The sequence below is a fragment of the Microcaecilia unicolor genome, chromosome 7, assembly GCF_901765095.1.
Source record: "Microcaecilia unicolor chromosome 7, aMicUni1.1, whole genome shotgun sequence".
In the NCBI taxonomy this organism is placed as follows: Eukaryota; Metazoa; Chordata; class Amphibia; order Gymnophiona; family Siphonopidae; genus Microcaecilia; species Microcaecilia unicolor.
In genome coordinates this window covers 42,066,425-42,081,980 of record NC_044037.1, presented here as the reverse complement: position 1 = coordinate 42,081,980, position 15,556 = coordinate 42,066,425, and the positions used below count along the sequence as shown (strand labels likewise).

Genomic DNA, 15,556 nt, shown 5'->3' with positions numbered 1-15,556 from the left:
TTCCCCACTTTTTAGATAGCAACTCTCTTCTCTATAGCCACTCTGTCAAGTGTGCTACCTCTTGCCTTTTAGGTTCCTTTACATCCCCTCTTTTCACACACATTTCCCCCTTCCTGGATTTATAAGAATTTTAAAGGCATGCTGAGACAGACGAGGGACCATTGAGCATAGCATCTTCTGACCCAGATTTCTCCTGTTGAAGACAAGTACCCATCAGATCCCAAAAAAGTAGATCATCTTCACCATAGCTTCATTGTGACATGGTACTGTTGAATAAAAAAATTCTCAAGTCAGATGTTATGTTTATATGTTTATAAACTGGAAAATTGTAAGATGGTTAACAAAAACAAAAACCTGACATATCTACCTGTAAAAATAGTTCTGTAGTAGACACACAGTGAAAGCAATCTCCCCCCCCCCCCCCCCCCCAAAAAAAAAAAAAACAACTTGGGAATTTGAGTCAATTTTCTGAGTTTAACTGCCCTGTTTCTTGCCATTAACTAGTTGGATTATAAGATGATTGATTTCTTCAGCTTACTCAAAAGGAGCCCTTAGGTTTTATAAACATGACAACATTTGCAATGCTAAGATTTTGTTCTTGTGAAATGTATTTGTTTTCAGTCTGAAATTGTGCATTGTGTACTCTTTTCAGGATTATCATTGGTGGTGGAGATCATTCCTAACCAGCAGCTTTACTGCAGTGTATCTGTTTATCTATGCAGTCCACTACTTCGTTTCTAAGCTCCTGATTACAGGCACTGCTAGCACCATTTTGTACTTTGGTTACACTATGATCATGGTCTTAATCTTTTTCCTTTTCACTGGTAAGTAAAGTTTTCATTATAACTTGCTTATCTTCTAAAATGTCTACATAGGTACTTTTGTAGGACATGCAGTACATGCATAAATTGAAAATCTCTTTTTTTTTATTATTATTTATTTTTTATTAATTTCATTAAATAACAAGCTGTTACACTTGACAGGTAATTCAGAAAGGAAAATTTTACAATAAGCAAAGTTTAAATAAAACAATAGTAATAGTTTCTTCTTTAGACCTCAAACATAGAGGAGAGCGTAAAGAGAAAGAAGACTTCTTGAATCAATAATTTCTGTCACAAAGAAAATATGCTTAACACACATTACCAAATCCATAATTCCAATTTCTATCATCAAAACTGGGAAATGACATTAGCCAATTTTTTTCAATGTTATAAACTCTTTCAGTTGTTCTGGTTGGAAAAAGATGTATTTTATACCCGTGTATTTGATGACACACTTACACGGGTAATTCAGATAAAAGGACGCTCCCAGTTTTACCACCTCAGCTCTCATAGAAAGAAAAAGTTTTCTCCTTTCTTGTGTTTGCTTGGTTATATCTGGGTACATCCAAACTCTTTTCCCTCTGAATTGAGCCTGCATCTTTTTAAAATACATACGCTTTACTGCTTCCAGATCTTGCTGGAAGACGAAAGATACTATTAAAGTTTTTCTTTGGGAGTCCACAGTTAAAGAGGTTTCTAATAACTCAGATATATTAAGTTCTTCCGTTCGTATCTCAGATGGTAATGCCTGAAGGGAATCATCCACCGGTTTTTTAGTGTCTATGTAATATATTTTATTCAAAGGAGGCAAAGACTCTGTAGTAAAATTCAAGATTTCTAGAAGATATGTTTTAAAGGCTTCCTGTGGGTTAATTCCAAACTCCTGGGGAAAATTCAAAAAACGTAAGTTCAGCCTACGGTTATAGTTTTCTATTTGTTCAAGCCTACGATGTATTATATTATTGTCTTTAATTACTGAGGCTGAAACTCCTTGTAGCTGAGAAATATCCTTTTTAACAATATTAAATTGCTCCACAGTTTCTTGTTTAGATGTGTTTAAAGAAAATTTTAAATTTTCAACAGTACCTACTAAGGCTGTGATATCTTCTGCTGATCTGGCCGTTGTCAATTCCACTCTCTGGAGAGCGTCCCAAATGCTCTCCAGAGTCACCGCAATCGGTCTGTTTAATTGAGCTCCCGGCTCAGCCAGGGCTTTCCCCAACTCCTGGCCTCCTGCATGGCTCGCCCCTCGAGTTCCTCGATCGACGACCAAAACCCCTTCCTCTTCCGGGTCGGGCAGGTCCCGTCTGAGAAGACGACCATCGGGCGGTTGCGGTGGTTGAGAATCCGGAGGGGAGAGTGAAACATCAAACCCCAAGATTCCAAGGGTGTCTTCCCCCGTGGCTTCAGCAGGGCCCCTCTCGGTAAGTTGGACCGGTTGTCTCGTGGTGTAGCGTTCGATTGTTTGTTGTTGCGGGGATATCGGTACAGCAGTCGAGGAAACTGCTCTAACAATCCCCTTACGTTTTGTATGGGGCATATTTCTTAAGCGGAAACAATTTTGTTCTCCAAACTTTCAAGAGCCAACACCAGCGAAACTTAGTGTGCCGCCATCTTGACGCTCTCCCCTATGACAAGCTGAAAATCTCTTAAGGTAACAGGTGGCTGCTATTTTCTTGATTTCACAAAACTCACCCTTGTTAGACTAATTAGCATTGTTTCTAGAAGAAAGCTGATGCTTTATTTATTCTTCCCTTTCCTCACACTACCTTCTGCCACCCTCTTCATTCAACATATCCCTGTTGTAATGGGTTAAGGATTGGATAAGTCGTCTTAGAGACTGAACTTTTCTATACTACTTGGAAGAATAGAGGGTGTCATTTCAAAAAGTTGCCCCTGCCTTCAACCTGGGGCCCGAGCACACTTGCCACTTAATCATCACCAAATCCAATGAACAGGTGACAGACATGTGTCTCCTGAGTCTTGGTGTACTGCACTGGCAGGCCAATTCTCAGAACTGTGGTAAAGCCAACAGTGTAAATCCAATACTGCTGGAACTGCGCAAACAAATAGCTCTCCAATGCTCAAAGGCAATGATATTCAAATTATGTGAACTGTGAAAGCAAAAGCAAGGCGGAGGAACATGCTTGGCGCATGTGCAGAAGAGTTTTGCTGTAAGTCTATGGTGCAACCGCACCTCGAATATTGTGTTCAACTCTGGTCACCGCATCTCAAAAACGATACAGTGGAGTTAGAAAAGATACAGCGAAGGGCGAAGAAAATGATAAAGGGGATGGGACGACTTCCCTATGAGGAAAGGCTGAAGCGGCTAGGGCTCTTCGGCTTGGAGAAAAGATGGCTGAGGGGAGATATGATAGAGGTCTATAAAATAATGAGTGGAGTGGAACGGGTAGACTTCATTTGTTTACTCTTTCCAAAAATACTAGGACTAGGGGACATGCAATGAAGCTACAAAGTAGTAAATTTAAAAGGTATCTGAGACAAGTTTTCTTAACTCCACATGTAATTAAACTCTGGAATTTGTTGCCAGAGAATGTGGTAAAGGCAGTTAGCTTTATGGTGTTTAAAAAAGGTTTGGACGGCTTCCTAAAGGAAAAATCCATAGACCATTATTAAAATGACTTGGGGAAAATCCACTGCTTATTTCTGGGACAAGCAGCATGAAATGTGTTGAACTTTTTCGGGATCATGCCAGGTATTTTTGACCTGGATTGGCCACTATTGGAAACAGGACGCTGGGCTTGATGGACCTTTGGTCTGTCCTAGTGTGGCAATACTTATGTACTTAAGCACAGTTCTTGTGCGCATGTGCCAGGCAAACCCAACCGTGAAGCACACATCAGCACTGCTCCTCTGCACTTTTAAATATATTCTTTTCAAATTTTTGTTTTTTATTTTTACCTGGAAGGCTTATATTTAAGCACAGAAAACAGGTGCCAATATGTTTTCACTTTCAGGTTTGCTTGGACTTGCGCACATTTCGGTATTGGTGCTTAAAGGCTTGTATGGGCTTTCTTACGCTTCCAAAAGAAATCAAAACCAACAGATTTTAAACTGGAAATCAAAAGAAATCCTCACTTCAAACCTTCCACTGCCAGCTTCAAGCTGATGTTATTTTTCCAGCGGTTAAGATTGGGGTTTGTTTGTGCAGTGTTCTCTGAGCATTGGGAAGGCATAACAAATGACGTCATTAACATATATTTGACTACATTTAAATACAATTTGCAGCCATCTTTGCCACACACACATTCTTGCAATAAAACCCTCTGAGTATTCCGCACAGATCCTATATAATAATTCTCACCTCCAACGTTCTGTCTTGCTGCCTGTGTTCGTGGCTGAGTTGGTCTGCTAGGCTCCGAAGCCAGGCTGACGTCATCTTCCCAGTATGATGCCCACCTCAGACCCCGGGGGGGGGGGGGGGGGGGGGGGAGACCCCAAAACAAACTTCACAGCTGATCCAATGGCCCCCCCCCCAAAAAAAAAAAAACTGCCTGGCGCGGATTTCCACTACCTTCCCAGTATGACGTCCACATCTCAACCCGCGGGGGGAAAAACCCCAAACAAACCTCACAGCTGATCCAACTGCCCACCCCCCCAAACTACCTCACGCATATTTCAAGCACCTCAACCGCCGCCCTCCCGACACACCATACCGCTTGACAGATCCACCCCCCCCCCCACCACCACTCAAACTGCCTCGCGGATATTTCAAGCACCTCAACAGCTGTTCTCCCGGCACAACATACCGCTTAACAGCCAAAACAAAAACAAAGCGTTGAGCCTGTCAGACGCCACTGACGTGCTCAACAGCCTCCCAAAAGACCTAACGCTGAGAAGAGCATTGCGCTGAAGAATGGAGAAATGGAACAGAGGGAGGAGACGATTGCAAGGTTAAATGCCTGTTTCCTGTCTTTCCCCATCTTCCGTTGCACATTATATCCCTCTGTCACAGACACTGTAGGGGGCCTGCACCTCGGATGGAAGGGGGGGTGCCTGCATCACGGACCACCTTGGACAGAAGGTGGGGGGGGGCTGCACCTCGGACGGAAGGAGAGGGAAGGAAGGAGGGGGTCACACGAGGAGACGCTTGCTATGTTAAATGCCTGTTCCCTGTCTTCCTCAGCTTCAATTGCACACTATCTCCCTCTAACACAGACACTGTAGGGGGCCTGCTCCTCGAACGGAAGGGGGGGGGGGAAGGAGGGGAGCCATGGAACTTGGAGCCACACTCTAACACACATTCTGTCACACTCTATCTCTCTATCAGAAAGACTGTTTATGTGTGTGTGTGTGTGTGTGTGTCTATCACACACACGGTTTTTCTCTCTGTCTCACTGTCACACCCTCACACACTGTCTCTCTCTCTCTGTCTCACACACACACACACGCATGCGACACAGACACACACTCTGTTACACTCTATCTCTCTGTCACAGACACTGTAGGGGGCCTGCACCTCGAACGGAAGGAGGGGGGGTCACCTCCGCACCTCAGACAGAAGCGGGGGGACTTCACCTCAGACAGAAGGAGAGGGAGGGAAGGAGGGGGTCATGGAACTTGGAGCCACACACAAACATACACTCTGTCACTATCAGTCTCTCTCTCTGTCTCTCACACACACACACACTCTCTCTCTCTCTGTGTCTCTCACACACACACTCTCACTGTCTCTTTCTGTCACACAGGAAGACACAGAGGAACGCATCACAAAAAGTCAACATGCAAAAAAAAAAACCCATGAAGCATGGGGGAGACAGGAGGGTTGGTGAACATTGGGTGAGGGTACAAACACACAGAAAAACCCCTTGGATGATGTGAAGATTAATTTAAAAAAAAAAAAAAAAAGCAGAAGGGCAAGAGATAAACGATGGTTGATGGATATGGGGAGGGGGTTGGTGCATATGGGGGTAGGACAGAGCAACACATGAATTACAATTAAAAAAACAAAACCACTAACATGCCATACACATAGACAATCTTCCTCATTATATACCCTTCACAGTTATTCCTTCTCATTATAGCACTTTTAAATGCACTGTTTGGTTAACAACAATCAACATTTGAATATAACCTTGCTAGCGCCCGTTTCATTTCTTAAAGAAATGGGCCTCTTTTACTAGTTTATATATGTTCTATTCCAGTGCTAATTGGCCTTACAGTTGGCAGTAGATTTTGAGAATTGGCTTGTAGGATGGCATAAATTCCATCCAATCAGTCCCTGTAAGAGGGCCCAGTTTCAGCTACTCCCTAAAATTCTGAGGTGAACACTTCTGCTCCCTAATCTCCACTTCGTGGGGCCTTTTTAAAATTTGTTTCTTTGGAGCCCTTAATTTCAGCTTATGTGGCTGAATTATCCTCAGTGTATCTTTGTCTGCACAGAATTTCATAGATTTTCATTAATGAAACGCATTGAACACCCTTTTATCCTAGATAGTATTTAAAATGAAGAATCTTAAAGTTAACAATTAGATTTTGCAATGTGTGTTTTTGGACATGAATTAGATAGTACTGAGCATTTCTTCCATGTAGAGGCAGACTGATACTGAAACTAAAACTGCAGCTGAAACTCATCACCTAGTTTTGGCTGGAACCGTAAACTCACGTTTGGTTGTCTGAATGTGAACCAGTGAGGGCCGCTGGGAATTGTCAGAGCTTGCACTCTGCATCCCTCTGCGAAACCCACAGTATCCAAACCAGAATGTAATAATTTAAGCAGTAAAAACTATGCTCAACCACCTAAATTTCCGAAAACTACTAAAAACAAACCTGTTCAGAAAGGCATATCCCACCGAACCAACATAAACAAAACCTGGACACCTGCGACACAACGAAACCAAAGACCGAAATGGACATCTTCAACTCTTCTTCCTTCTCTAAGCTCCCCCACTGTATTTACAATGCATGAACCTTAATCTACCATAATATCACACTGTATTTGTTCATACTGGAACTGGCAAACGCCATAACAGTATTATGTAAGCCACATTGAGCCTGCAAATAGGTGGGAAAATGTGGGATACAAATGTAACAAATAAATAATGAAAGACCATATTTTGTCTCCAAGTAAAATGGCCTCTACACACATGGACTGTAGCTAATGAAAACTGAAACTAAAAGCCACAGTACTTTTACAGTGGTTCACTTTGTGCCACACTTGCGGTGACAGCTAATGTCATAACTTTACCAAGAGGCTATTCCTAAGGAGCTTATCATCCCAAATTTGTAGACTTTTATTTGGAGCACTCTATTTACCATATAAACTATTTGTGTAAGATAATAACTGCATTACTTGCAATCACAGTACAAAAAAACAATTACAAAGAGTAGCCTCCCCACTTTACAGTCCCTGGTGATCTAGTAGTGTAGTCAGGGCAGGAGCAATGCTCCAGTTGCAGCAACCATTTTGAGAGCAGAGTATGAATGGGCAGGAGTAACTGGGGATCACTCCTGCCCCAGATACTACACCCCTAGAATACCAGGGATTGTAAAATAGGCCTAGGGGGACTTACAGGTTTGGGGGGGGGGGTCCAGGAGGAGGGGTAACTTCTGTTCGGGGGGGGGGGGGGAGGAGAGATATATGGGACAAAACACACATTTTCAGCTTCCATTGAAAACATATGGTCACTTTTGGCCAAAACTGAAAATGTGGCTGAAAATTAAAATAACCTTTCGGCCAAAAGAGAAACCGGGCAGAAAAAGGATTTGGAACTGGTTTTGGCATCATAACCCTAACCAAAACTGAAATTTGGTCGGCCTCTGCTTCCATGAATACAAAGCAGAAAAAAAATCATTTCATCAATCAAGGTCTATATCTGTACTGAGATAATAGTTTTGATGTGTGTGTGTGTGTTCTTGTTTTCAATTGTGGTTAAACCTTTTGGATAAGAGACCATCTGTACAAACTAGTTGCAGTCTGAGAGCAATGCTAACATGAACAGTTTGAGTAGAAATTAACGTGAAGAGAATTCACGTATCTGGTATGAGGTGATTCAAAATGTGAAGAATGCAGATTTATTTACAGGAGACAGAACTGGAAACAAAATTGTACTTCGGTGTACAACAAAAAAAAATCAGGTAGCATGAGTCAGGTAAATCCAGTGGGCAAATAAATCATTTCACTGGAATAAAGATCTTTGCTGCTTCGATTGCAGATCTGGGATTTTTATGCAGAGCCCCTATTCTGGCTTTGCTGCTTTTCCACTGCTTCTTGAAGTCCCATTTTTCTATAGATGTGCAACAAGTTCTGCTGCAGACAAAGCCACCACTTGGATCATTTTGATCTATAGTTGTAAAGATTTTAAGCCCCTTTCAGTAGCCTGGATTTGACTCACCATGGGATCCTCCTCTTCCTGTCGCAAATGCTTTCATGGCAGAGAAGCTGAAATTCCTATAAAAAATTAATTTACCAGATTGGGGCTGGTTATTAAGCCAAGGAGGCTAGGAAGAGAATAACAGACTATTTGATAATTACTAAACACAGAGAGGTGAGGAAGAAAGAGGATTGGATGTTCTTAACCCAGTCCTTGGACAGACTCGGCCTTTCAGGTTTTCAAGATATCCACAATGAATATACATGAAATAAATTTGCAGGTACTACCTCCATTGTATGAAAATCTATCTTAGTCTCACTCACACATACAAGCAGTGCTTTTTTTGTTCCGGTACGCAACGGTACGGCGTACCGGCACCTTTTTTTTTTGCTCCCCCCCGCCCCGTGGGTCCATGTCCCACACGCAGTGCCAGCCCCCATTTCCGGCCGCTGCTGCTTCTCCTGTTGAGCAGCAGCAGCCGCTACACAAAGAAAAAGATTTTAAAAAAAACTTCAAACCTGGCTGAAACGCGGCACTGTAGACAGCCATTAGGCATTGGCTGTTGCCCCGCAGCCGCTCCTCTTGCCTCTACGTCACTGCGCTCCTCCGTGGGTCTTCCTCCAGGGGCAGTGACGTAGAGGCAAGAGGAGGAGCGGCTGCGGGGCAACAGCCAATGCCTAATGGCTGTCTACAGTGCCGGGGTGCCGCGTTTCACCATGGTTTCATTTTTTTTTTTTTAAAATCTTCTTTTTCTTTGTGTAGCGGCCGCTGCTGCTCAACAGGAGAAGCAGCAGCGGCCGGAAATAGGAGCTGGTGCCGTGTGCGTCGCGCCTTCGCGCCGTTCGCGGGAAACTTGGCAGGGAGAGGGAAACCAACAGAGGGAAGGATTGGGGAGAGAGAGAAAGAGGGAAACCAACAGAGGGAAGGATTGGGGAGAGAGAGAGAGAGAGGGAAACCAACAGAGGGAAGGATTGGGGAGAGAGAGAAAGAGGGAAACCAACAGAGGGAAGGATTGGGGAGAGAGAGAAAGAGGGAAAACAACAGGGAAGGATTGGGGAGAGAGAGAAAGAGGGAAACCAACAGAGGGAAGGATTGGGGAGAGAGAGAAAGAGGGAAAACAACAGGGAAGGATTGGGGAGAGAGAGGGAAAAACAGATGGAAGGCTGGGGAGAGAGAGGGAAAACGGAAGGATAGGGAGAGAAAGAGAAAGAGGGAAGACGCTGGATGGAAGAATGCAGAAAGAAATAGGGGAGACACTGGAAGGATGGGGAGAGAAAGCAGAGCTGCTGGATGGAAAAGGGGAATAGAGAAAGACTGGAGAATAAGAGGAAGGGGCATGGGGAGAACAAGGGTGAGGAAAAGATGAAAAGCCACAGGTAGATGAAGGAAATTAAAGAATGGATAGTAAGAATGAATTAAATCTGGACAGAGAGAGAGCCTGAAAAATATTGAAGAAAGCAAAGAAAAAGGAGACAAAAATGACAAATGGCACAGAAGAGTTAAGCGAAAACAAAGGAAAGGAGAATCACAGACTGGGACCAATATGGAAAGAAAAACAGTCACCAGACAAAGGTAGAAAAAAATCATTTTATTTTCATTTTAGTGTTTGTAATATGTCCAATTTGAGAATTTACATTGGCTGTCTTATTTTGCACTGGGTATACTGGAGCTGTAAGAGCTTACAGAGATTATTTATAATGAAAAAAAATCACATTATTTTTTTCTCCTATAGTACTGTAATATTTTCAATGATGTCTGTTTATGTGCGCCATGGCTTGTATAGGGGGTGTGGTTAATATGGGTGTGGCTATCATAGGGATGGAGCCATATGTGGTGACCCCGCCCATAATGAGTACCGGCACCTTTTTTTCTACAAAAAAAGCACTGCATACAAGGAGTGACTCGGGCTGCACATACTGCAGCAGGACATATTTATCCGCTCCTATCCTAGCTGAGATAATGTTTAACCATCTCTCTGACCTCATGTGCAACTTTCTTTAAATTAGACACCTTACTTTCTAACTTTTACTCTCTTACCTATCTATATGTTCCATTTTTGCTTTACCCTTCACTATCAATTAAAATGTTCTATTGCGTACTGTGTTGACATTGTAAGTAGTATACTATGCCATATGTTGTATTGCTATTTGAATATTTTTACTGCTGTAATTGCTGTACTGCTCATATTTGATCTATTCTTACTGTACACTGTCTTGAGTGAATTCCTTCAAAAGGGTGGTAAATAAATCCAAATAAATAAATATCTCATGCATATTAATTGTGGGTGTCCTGAAAACCTGACTGGATTGGTATGTCTTGATGACTGGGTTAAGATCCCCTGCCTTACACCCACTTTTAACATTTAGTTCATAGTTCTTTTATAGTTAACTTATGTATTGTGATTTTAATAGTATAATAGATACTTATATCCCCTCTGTTGTCTCTTCTCAAAACTGAATAGTCTTTCCTTATAGTTCTATATTTTTTATCATTTTTCCCTTCTCTGAACTTTTTCTAGTTCTGCTATATCCTTTTTGAGATGGGGCAACCAGAAGTGCACATACATACTCAAGGTGTGGTCTCCCCAGTACCCTATACAGAGGCATAATATTTTCAGTTTTGTGCTCCATCCCTTTTCAAATAATCCCTAATGTTTTGTTTGCTTTTTAGTCAGCTGTGGTACACTGGGTTGAAGCTTTCAACATGTCTGCAATGACTCATGATCTTTTCTTGGGTGGTGCCTACTAACTCAGGGGCCCTTTTACTAAGCCACGTAGGCGCCTATGTACGCCCAATGCGCGTCAATTTGGAGTTACCACCCGGCTACCACTTGGCCCTTGTGGTAGTTTCATTTTTGACTTGCATCCACTACACAAACCAGAAAATGTATTTTATTTTCTGGTGTGCGACGAAAATTGGGCGGTAACTCCAACTTGACGCGCATAGGCGATTACCGAACGGTTAATGCGAGAGACCTTACTGCTAAGTCAATGGCTGGCGGTAAGGTCTCAGACTCAAAATGGACGCGCGCCAATTTTTATTTTGCCACACGTCCATTTTTGTCAAAAATGTTAAAAAGGCCTTTTTTACAAGTGCGGTGAAAAATGGATCTGTGCATGCCCAAAACACGCACCTACACTAGCGCAGCCCATTTTTCGCGCACCTTCTGCAGATTCCCAACTTTGAATAATTTTGTGTTTCTCTGCAAATTTGATCTTCTTACTTGTCACTTCGATCTTTTATGAATGTTAAACAGCATGGGTTGTAGTACAGACTTTTGGGGGAGCTCCACTAGTGACCCTTTCCATGTAGATAATTGACTATTTAGTCCTACTGTCTTTCCTTTTAACCTGTTTGGAACCCATTAAAGGTCATTGCCGCCCATCCTTTGACTGACTCTAATTTCCTAGTAAGTTTCTCAGGAAGAACTTTATCAAATGCCTTCAGAAAATCCAACAATACCATATGAACCAGCTCACCATTATCTACTTGTTTATAGCTTGAAAAACAAATCTTGCCCTTGCTGAACCCATAGTGACTCATTCCCCTTAAGCCATGTCTGTCTATATTGTCAGTAATTTCTTTTTTAGTAGAACTTCAGCCTGGTATTGACATCAGACTCGCTGGTCTATAATTTTCTGGATCACCCCTGAAATTCTTTTCAAAAATTGATGTTTCACTAGCCACTCTCCAGTGCTCAGGTATATTGGCTGTTTTAAATGATAGGTTATAGATTGCTAGTAACATTTTCGTGTTTGAGTGCTTTCAGCAGTCTGGAGTGAATGCCATCAGGTTATCATTATTATTTGCTCTTGATTTGGACAAGTTGAGCTATTACATCTTCTAGATTTATAGTGACATGCTTTAGTTGCTCCAAGTCATCATCTTCAAAGGTTTCTAGTGTGGGTATGGCTCCAACATCCTCTTCAGTAAGGACCAAGACAAAAGAAATTGTGTAGCATTTTTGCTATTGCCTTGTCCTCCCTAAGTACTCTCTTTTACCCCTTGGTCTCCAAGAGATTATTGACTTCCTCATGAATTTTTTGCTTTGGATGTATTAGGAACTGATACAAAAAAAAAAAAGTTTCTCAGTCTATATAGCAAACTTCTTTTCAACGATTCTCTTGGTCTACCATATTTCCCCGTTAAAGTGCCTGCCTCTCATCCCTTTCCATCCTCTACCTTTGTGTTGATGTTTCCCATTAATAAAACATACTTTTTTTAAAAAATCAAAAGTAATGAGCTCATTTAAAGAAAATATTAACAGCTTGGATTGATGGAGGAGGATGGCTGGCATAAGAACAGTGACACCTTGTGAATCTCTTCATAAAGGCGGTTAGTAAATCCCAATAAATAAATATCATACAAAGACTTTGCCGAGCACTTCAGTATTCTACCATCTTGCATGGTATTGGGCCATGTCAGCTCACCTCGGTTTCTTTTCCTCCTGTTTTTCTTAGCCTTCCACTCAAGCAGTCCCAAATGCAGCATAAGGGCCTTCTATCTTTGCGGGTTATGTAATTTCCTCAGAGGCAGTGTTCCTTTCAGGAGGTCAGGGCTCCCTGTTCCCCATATATAACAGCATCAACAGGTGGAAACATTTGGAACAGGGGTGTGGAGAAATTTCCCCAACATCTATATAAATTATGGGTTGCTACCATTGACTTCATTTAAGTTGGACTGACCTACCAACTGAAGACCACTGTCCTAGAGTGTCATACTATTTAGGTCTCAGATTATGGATCTCCTTAACCTACTTTTACATCTGTTCCTGTGACAATTATCAGGGGGGAGGGGAAAGCTGTGTCTGCTCTAATGCATTAATCAATGTAATCAGCAAACCAGTGTATTGGTGCTCAGTCAGTTCACATTTTATGTTTCTTTGTTTTCAATCACGTTTCACCATCAGAGCACCACAAAGTACAATTTATACTTCTGTCTTAAAATGGAAAAGCAGCTTGAATGTCCAGTCAAGTTGTATGTTCACATCTGGCTGTTATTCAAACAGTTATTTTTCACACTCTAATGAGCCTTTTAGAGAAGAGTAAATAAATGTACGTTACATTACTAGGTGTCTTAGTAACTAAGGAACTCCATGAGCACTAATGTGAATGCACACCACCACGTATTTTAAGATACAGCTTTTCTTTTGTAAAAGGCATAAAATACAGTTTTCCAAATTATATACTGGTGTGTTTGTTTAGCAAGGTCTTTTATTGCATATGCATCTTGGAAGTTGGTACATAGCAGCAGATGATGTCACGCAGGGTCAGACCAGTATTCCAGTGAGCCCAGCATATTGTCTGCACTAGTGGCAAGTCCAGGCCATAAGAACTTGATAGCTCTGAATTAGAAGATCCTTTGCATTTGGCTCATTCCCAGTGATCTATACTGACTGGTTAATAATTGTTAATGAACCTGACCTTGAAATGTGTTCATTTTGTTTTTAAACTCAGCTGTGCTATTAACCTTTGCAACATATTTTGGCAACAGATTCCAAAATTAAAATGGCCAAATCACTGCAGTTGCAGCAACATTGCTTTAGAAATGCATATTTCAAGAAAATATGTACTTTTCATTGCCTGTGGGTAACTTGTATGAGCATTCTGCTCTCAGTGAATGCATGCATTTTGTGTAAAAGCAAAGACTATGAGGCATATTTTCAAAGCACTTAGCCTTCCAAAGTTCCATAGATTTCTATGGAACTTTGGAAGGCTAGATGCTTTGAAAATATGCCTCTATGCCAACTTATATCAATTTTTTTCCTTTTTCATAAGGTGACTATCCCTGCAGTGAACATACATTAGCATGTTCATCTATCAGTTTCTTTGCACTTTTATTTATTTTATTTATTAGGATTTATTTACCGCCTTTTTGAAGGAATTCACTCAAGGCGGTGTACAATAAGAATAAATCAAACATGAGACATAGACAATTACAGCAGTAAAAACATTCAAATAACAGTACAAAGTATGGCATAGTATACTACTTAAAATGCCACCACAATATGTAATATAACATTTTCATTGACAGTGTAGGGTATAAGCAAAGATGGAACATATAGGTAAGAGAGTAAGAGGAGTTAGAAAATAAGGTGACTAATTTAAAGAAAGGTGTACATGAGGTTAGAGAGATAGTTAAATATTATCTCAGGGTAGGAGTGGATAAACATTTCCTGCTGCAGTATGTGTAGCCTGTATCACTCCTTTTGTGTGTGTGAGTGAGACTAACAAGTTAGTTACTACTTCCATTAAAGGCCTGGTTTGCAGGTATCACATCGTCTAATGTCTTGGAGAGGGTGCGGTTAGGGATACTCCTTGGGAGGACCTTAGTGTCCTTGGAGGTGTGTAGAGCATCATCCTGTTCTTCAGGTACTTGGGGCCATTTGCTTTAAGGCCCTTGAAGATCAGACATAGTTTTAAATTTAGCCCTGTATTGTACTGGTAGCCAGTGAAGCTTTTGCAAAAAATGGTGTGATGCGGTCACGTCGCTTGCAACCTTCTATTAGTCTTGCTGTAGCATTCTGAATCAGTTGGAGCTGGTGCAGGCCCTTTGTAGTCAGACCGTTGTAGAGTGTATTACAATAATCCAGTCTTGATGTGATCATGGCATGCACAACTGGGATAAAATTTACCTTTTCGATGTAAGGAGAGAGGCAGCGTAGCTGTCACAAATAGTAGAAGCAGCTCTTGAAGATTGCTTGGATTTGGGGAATCGGAGTAAGTGTTGAATCTAACTGTATTCCAAGGTTCCTGACTTGTGAGTTTGTACTTCCCAAAAGAGATTTTGATGTCAGGTATGTATCCACTTGTGGTAGGGACTCAGAGAAGCTCGGTTTTACTTGGGTTCAGGCAAAGTTTGTTGTGTTTAGCCCATTCTTGAATTGATGTTAGAAAGGTAATTAGTTTGTTTATATTGTCCATGTTTTCCTTAATCCTTATTGCTCTCCCCAATCTTTTCCTTTTCATCTTCCTATGCCTACCTCCTAACGCCCATTTCCTTCTATACCTAATTCCTCCTATGTTCAAATTAATTCTACACCTAATTCCTCCTATGTTCTATTTACTTTTCCGTTAACCCCATTATTATTACATTTACTACAAATTGTATATTTATTGTTACTGTGTAAGCCACATTCAGCCTGCCATGTGTGGGAAAACGCGGGGTACAGATGTAATAAATAATAAATAAATAAGGCTGTAGGTAAGTCAGGTTCAATGGGTATGAGTAGCTGCACATCATCTGCGTAGATGTAGAACTGAGTGTCTATTGACCAAATTCCTATAGTACCTGAATGAAACTCAGCATGAGCTAAATCCAGTTCCCTTTTTCCCCAGCAAGATCTGTGCAAATCAGCTGCACCACTGCACCCAATGTGGCTGACCATAAACACTTTCTCAT

At 41.5% G+C, this 15,556-nt stretch overlaps 1 protein-coding gene across 2 annotated transcripts in view; it reads left to right on the top strand.

Annotated features, from left to right (window-relative positions):
- Nucleotides 1-15,556, top strand: part of LOC115473998 (transmembrane 9 superfamily member 2-like) — a 176,755-nt gene that overhangs the window by 156,008 nt on the left and 5,191 nt on the right. For both annotated transcript variants that reach the window (XM_030209257.1, XM_030209258.1), the window contains one exon: nucleotides 653-824. In XM_030209257.1, coding sequence (XP_030065117.1) covers nucleotides 653-824 — 172 coding nt within the window. The remainder of the gene's footprint in view (nucleotides 1-652; nucleotides 825-15,556) is intronic.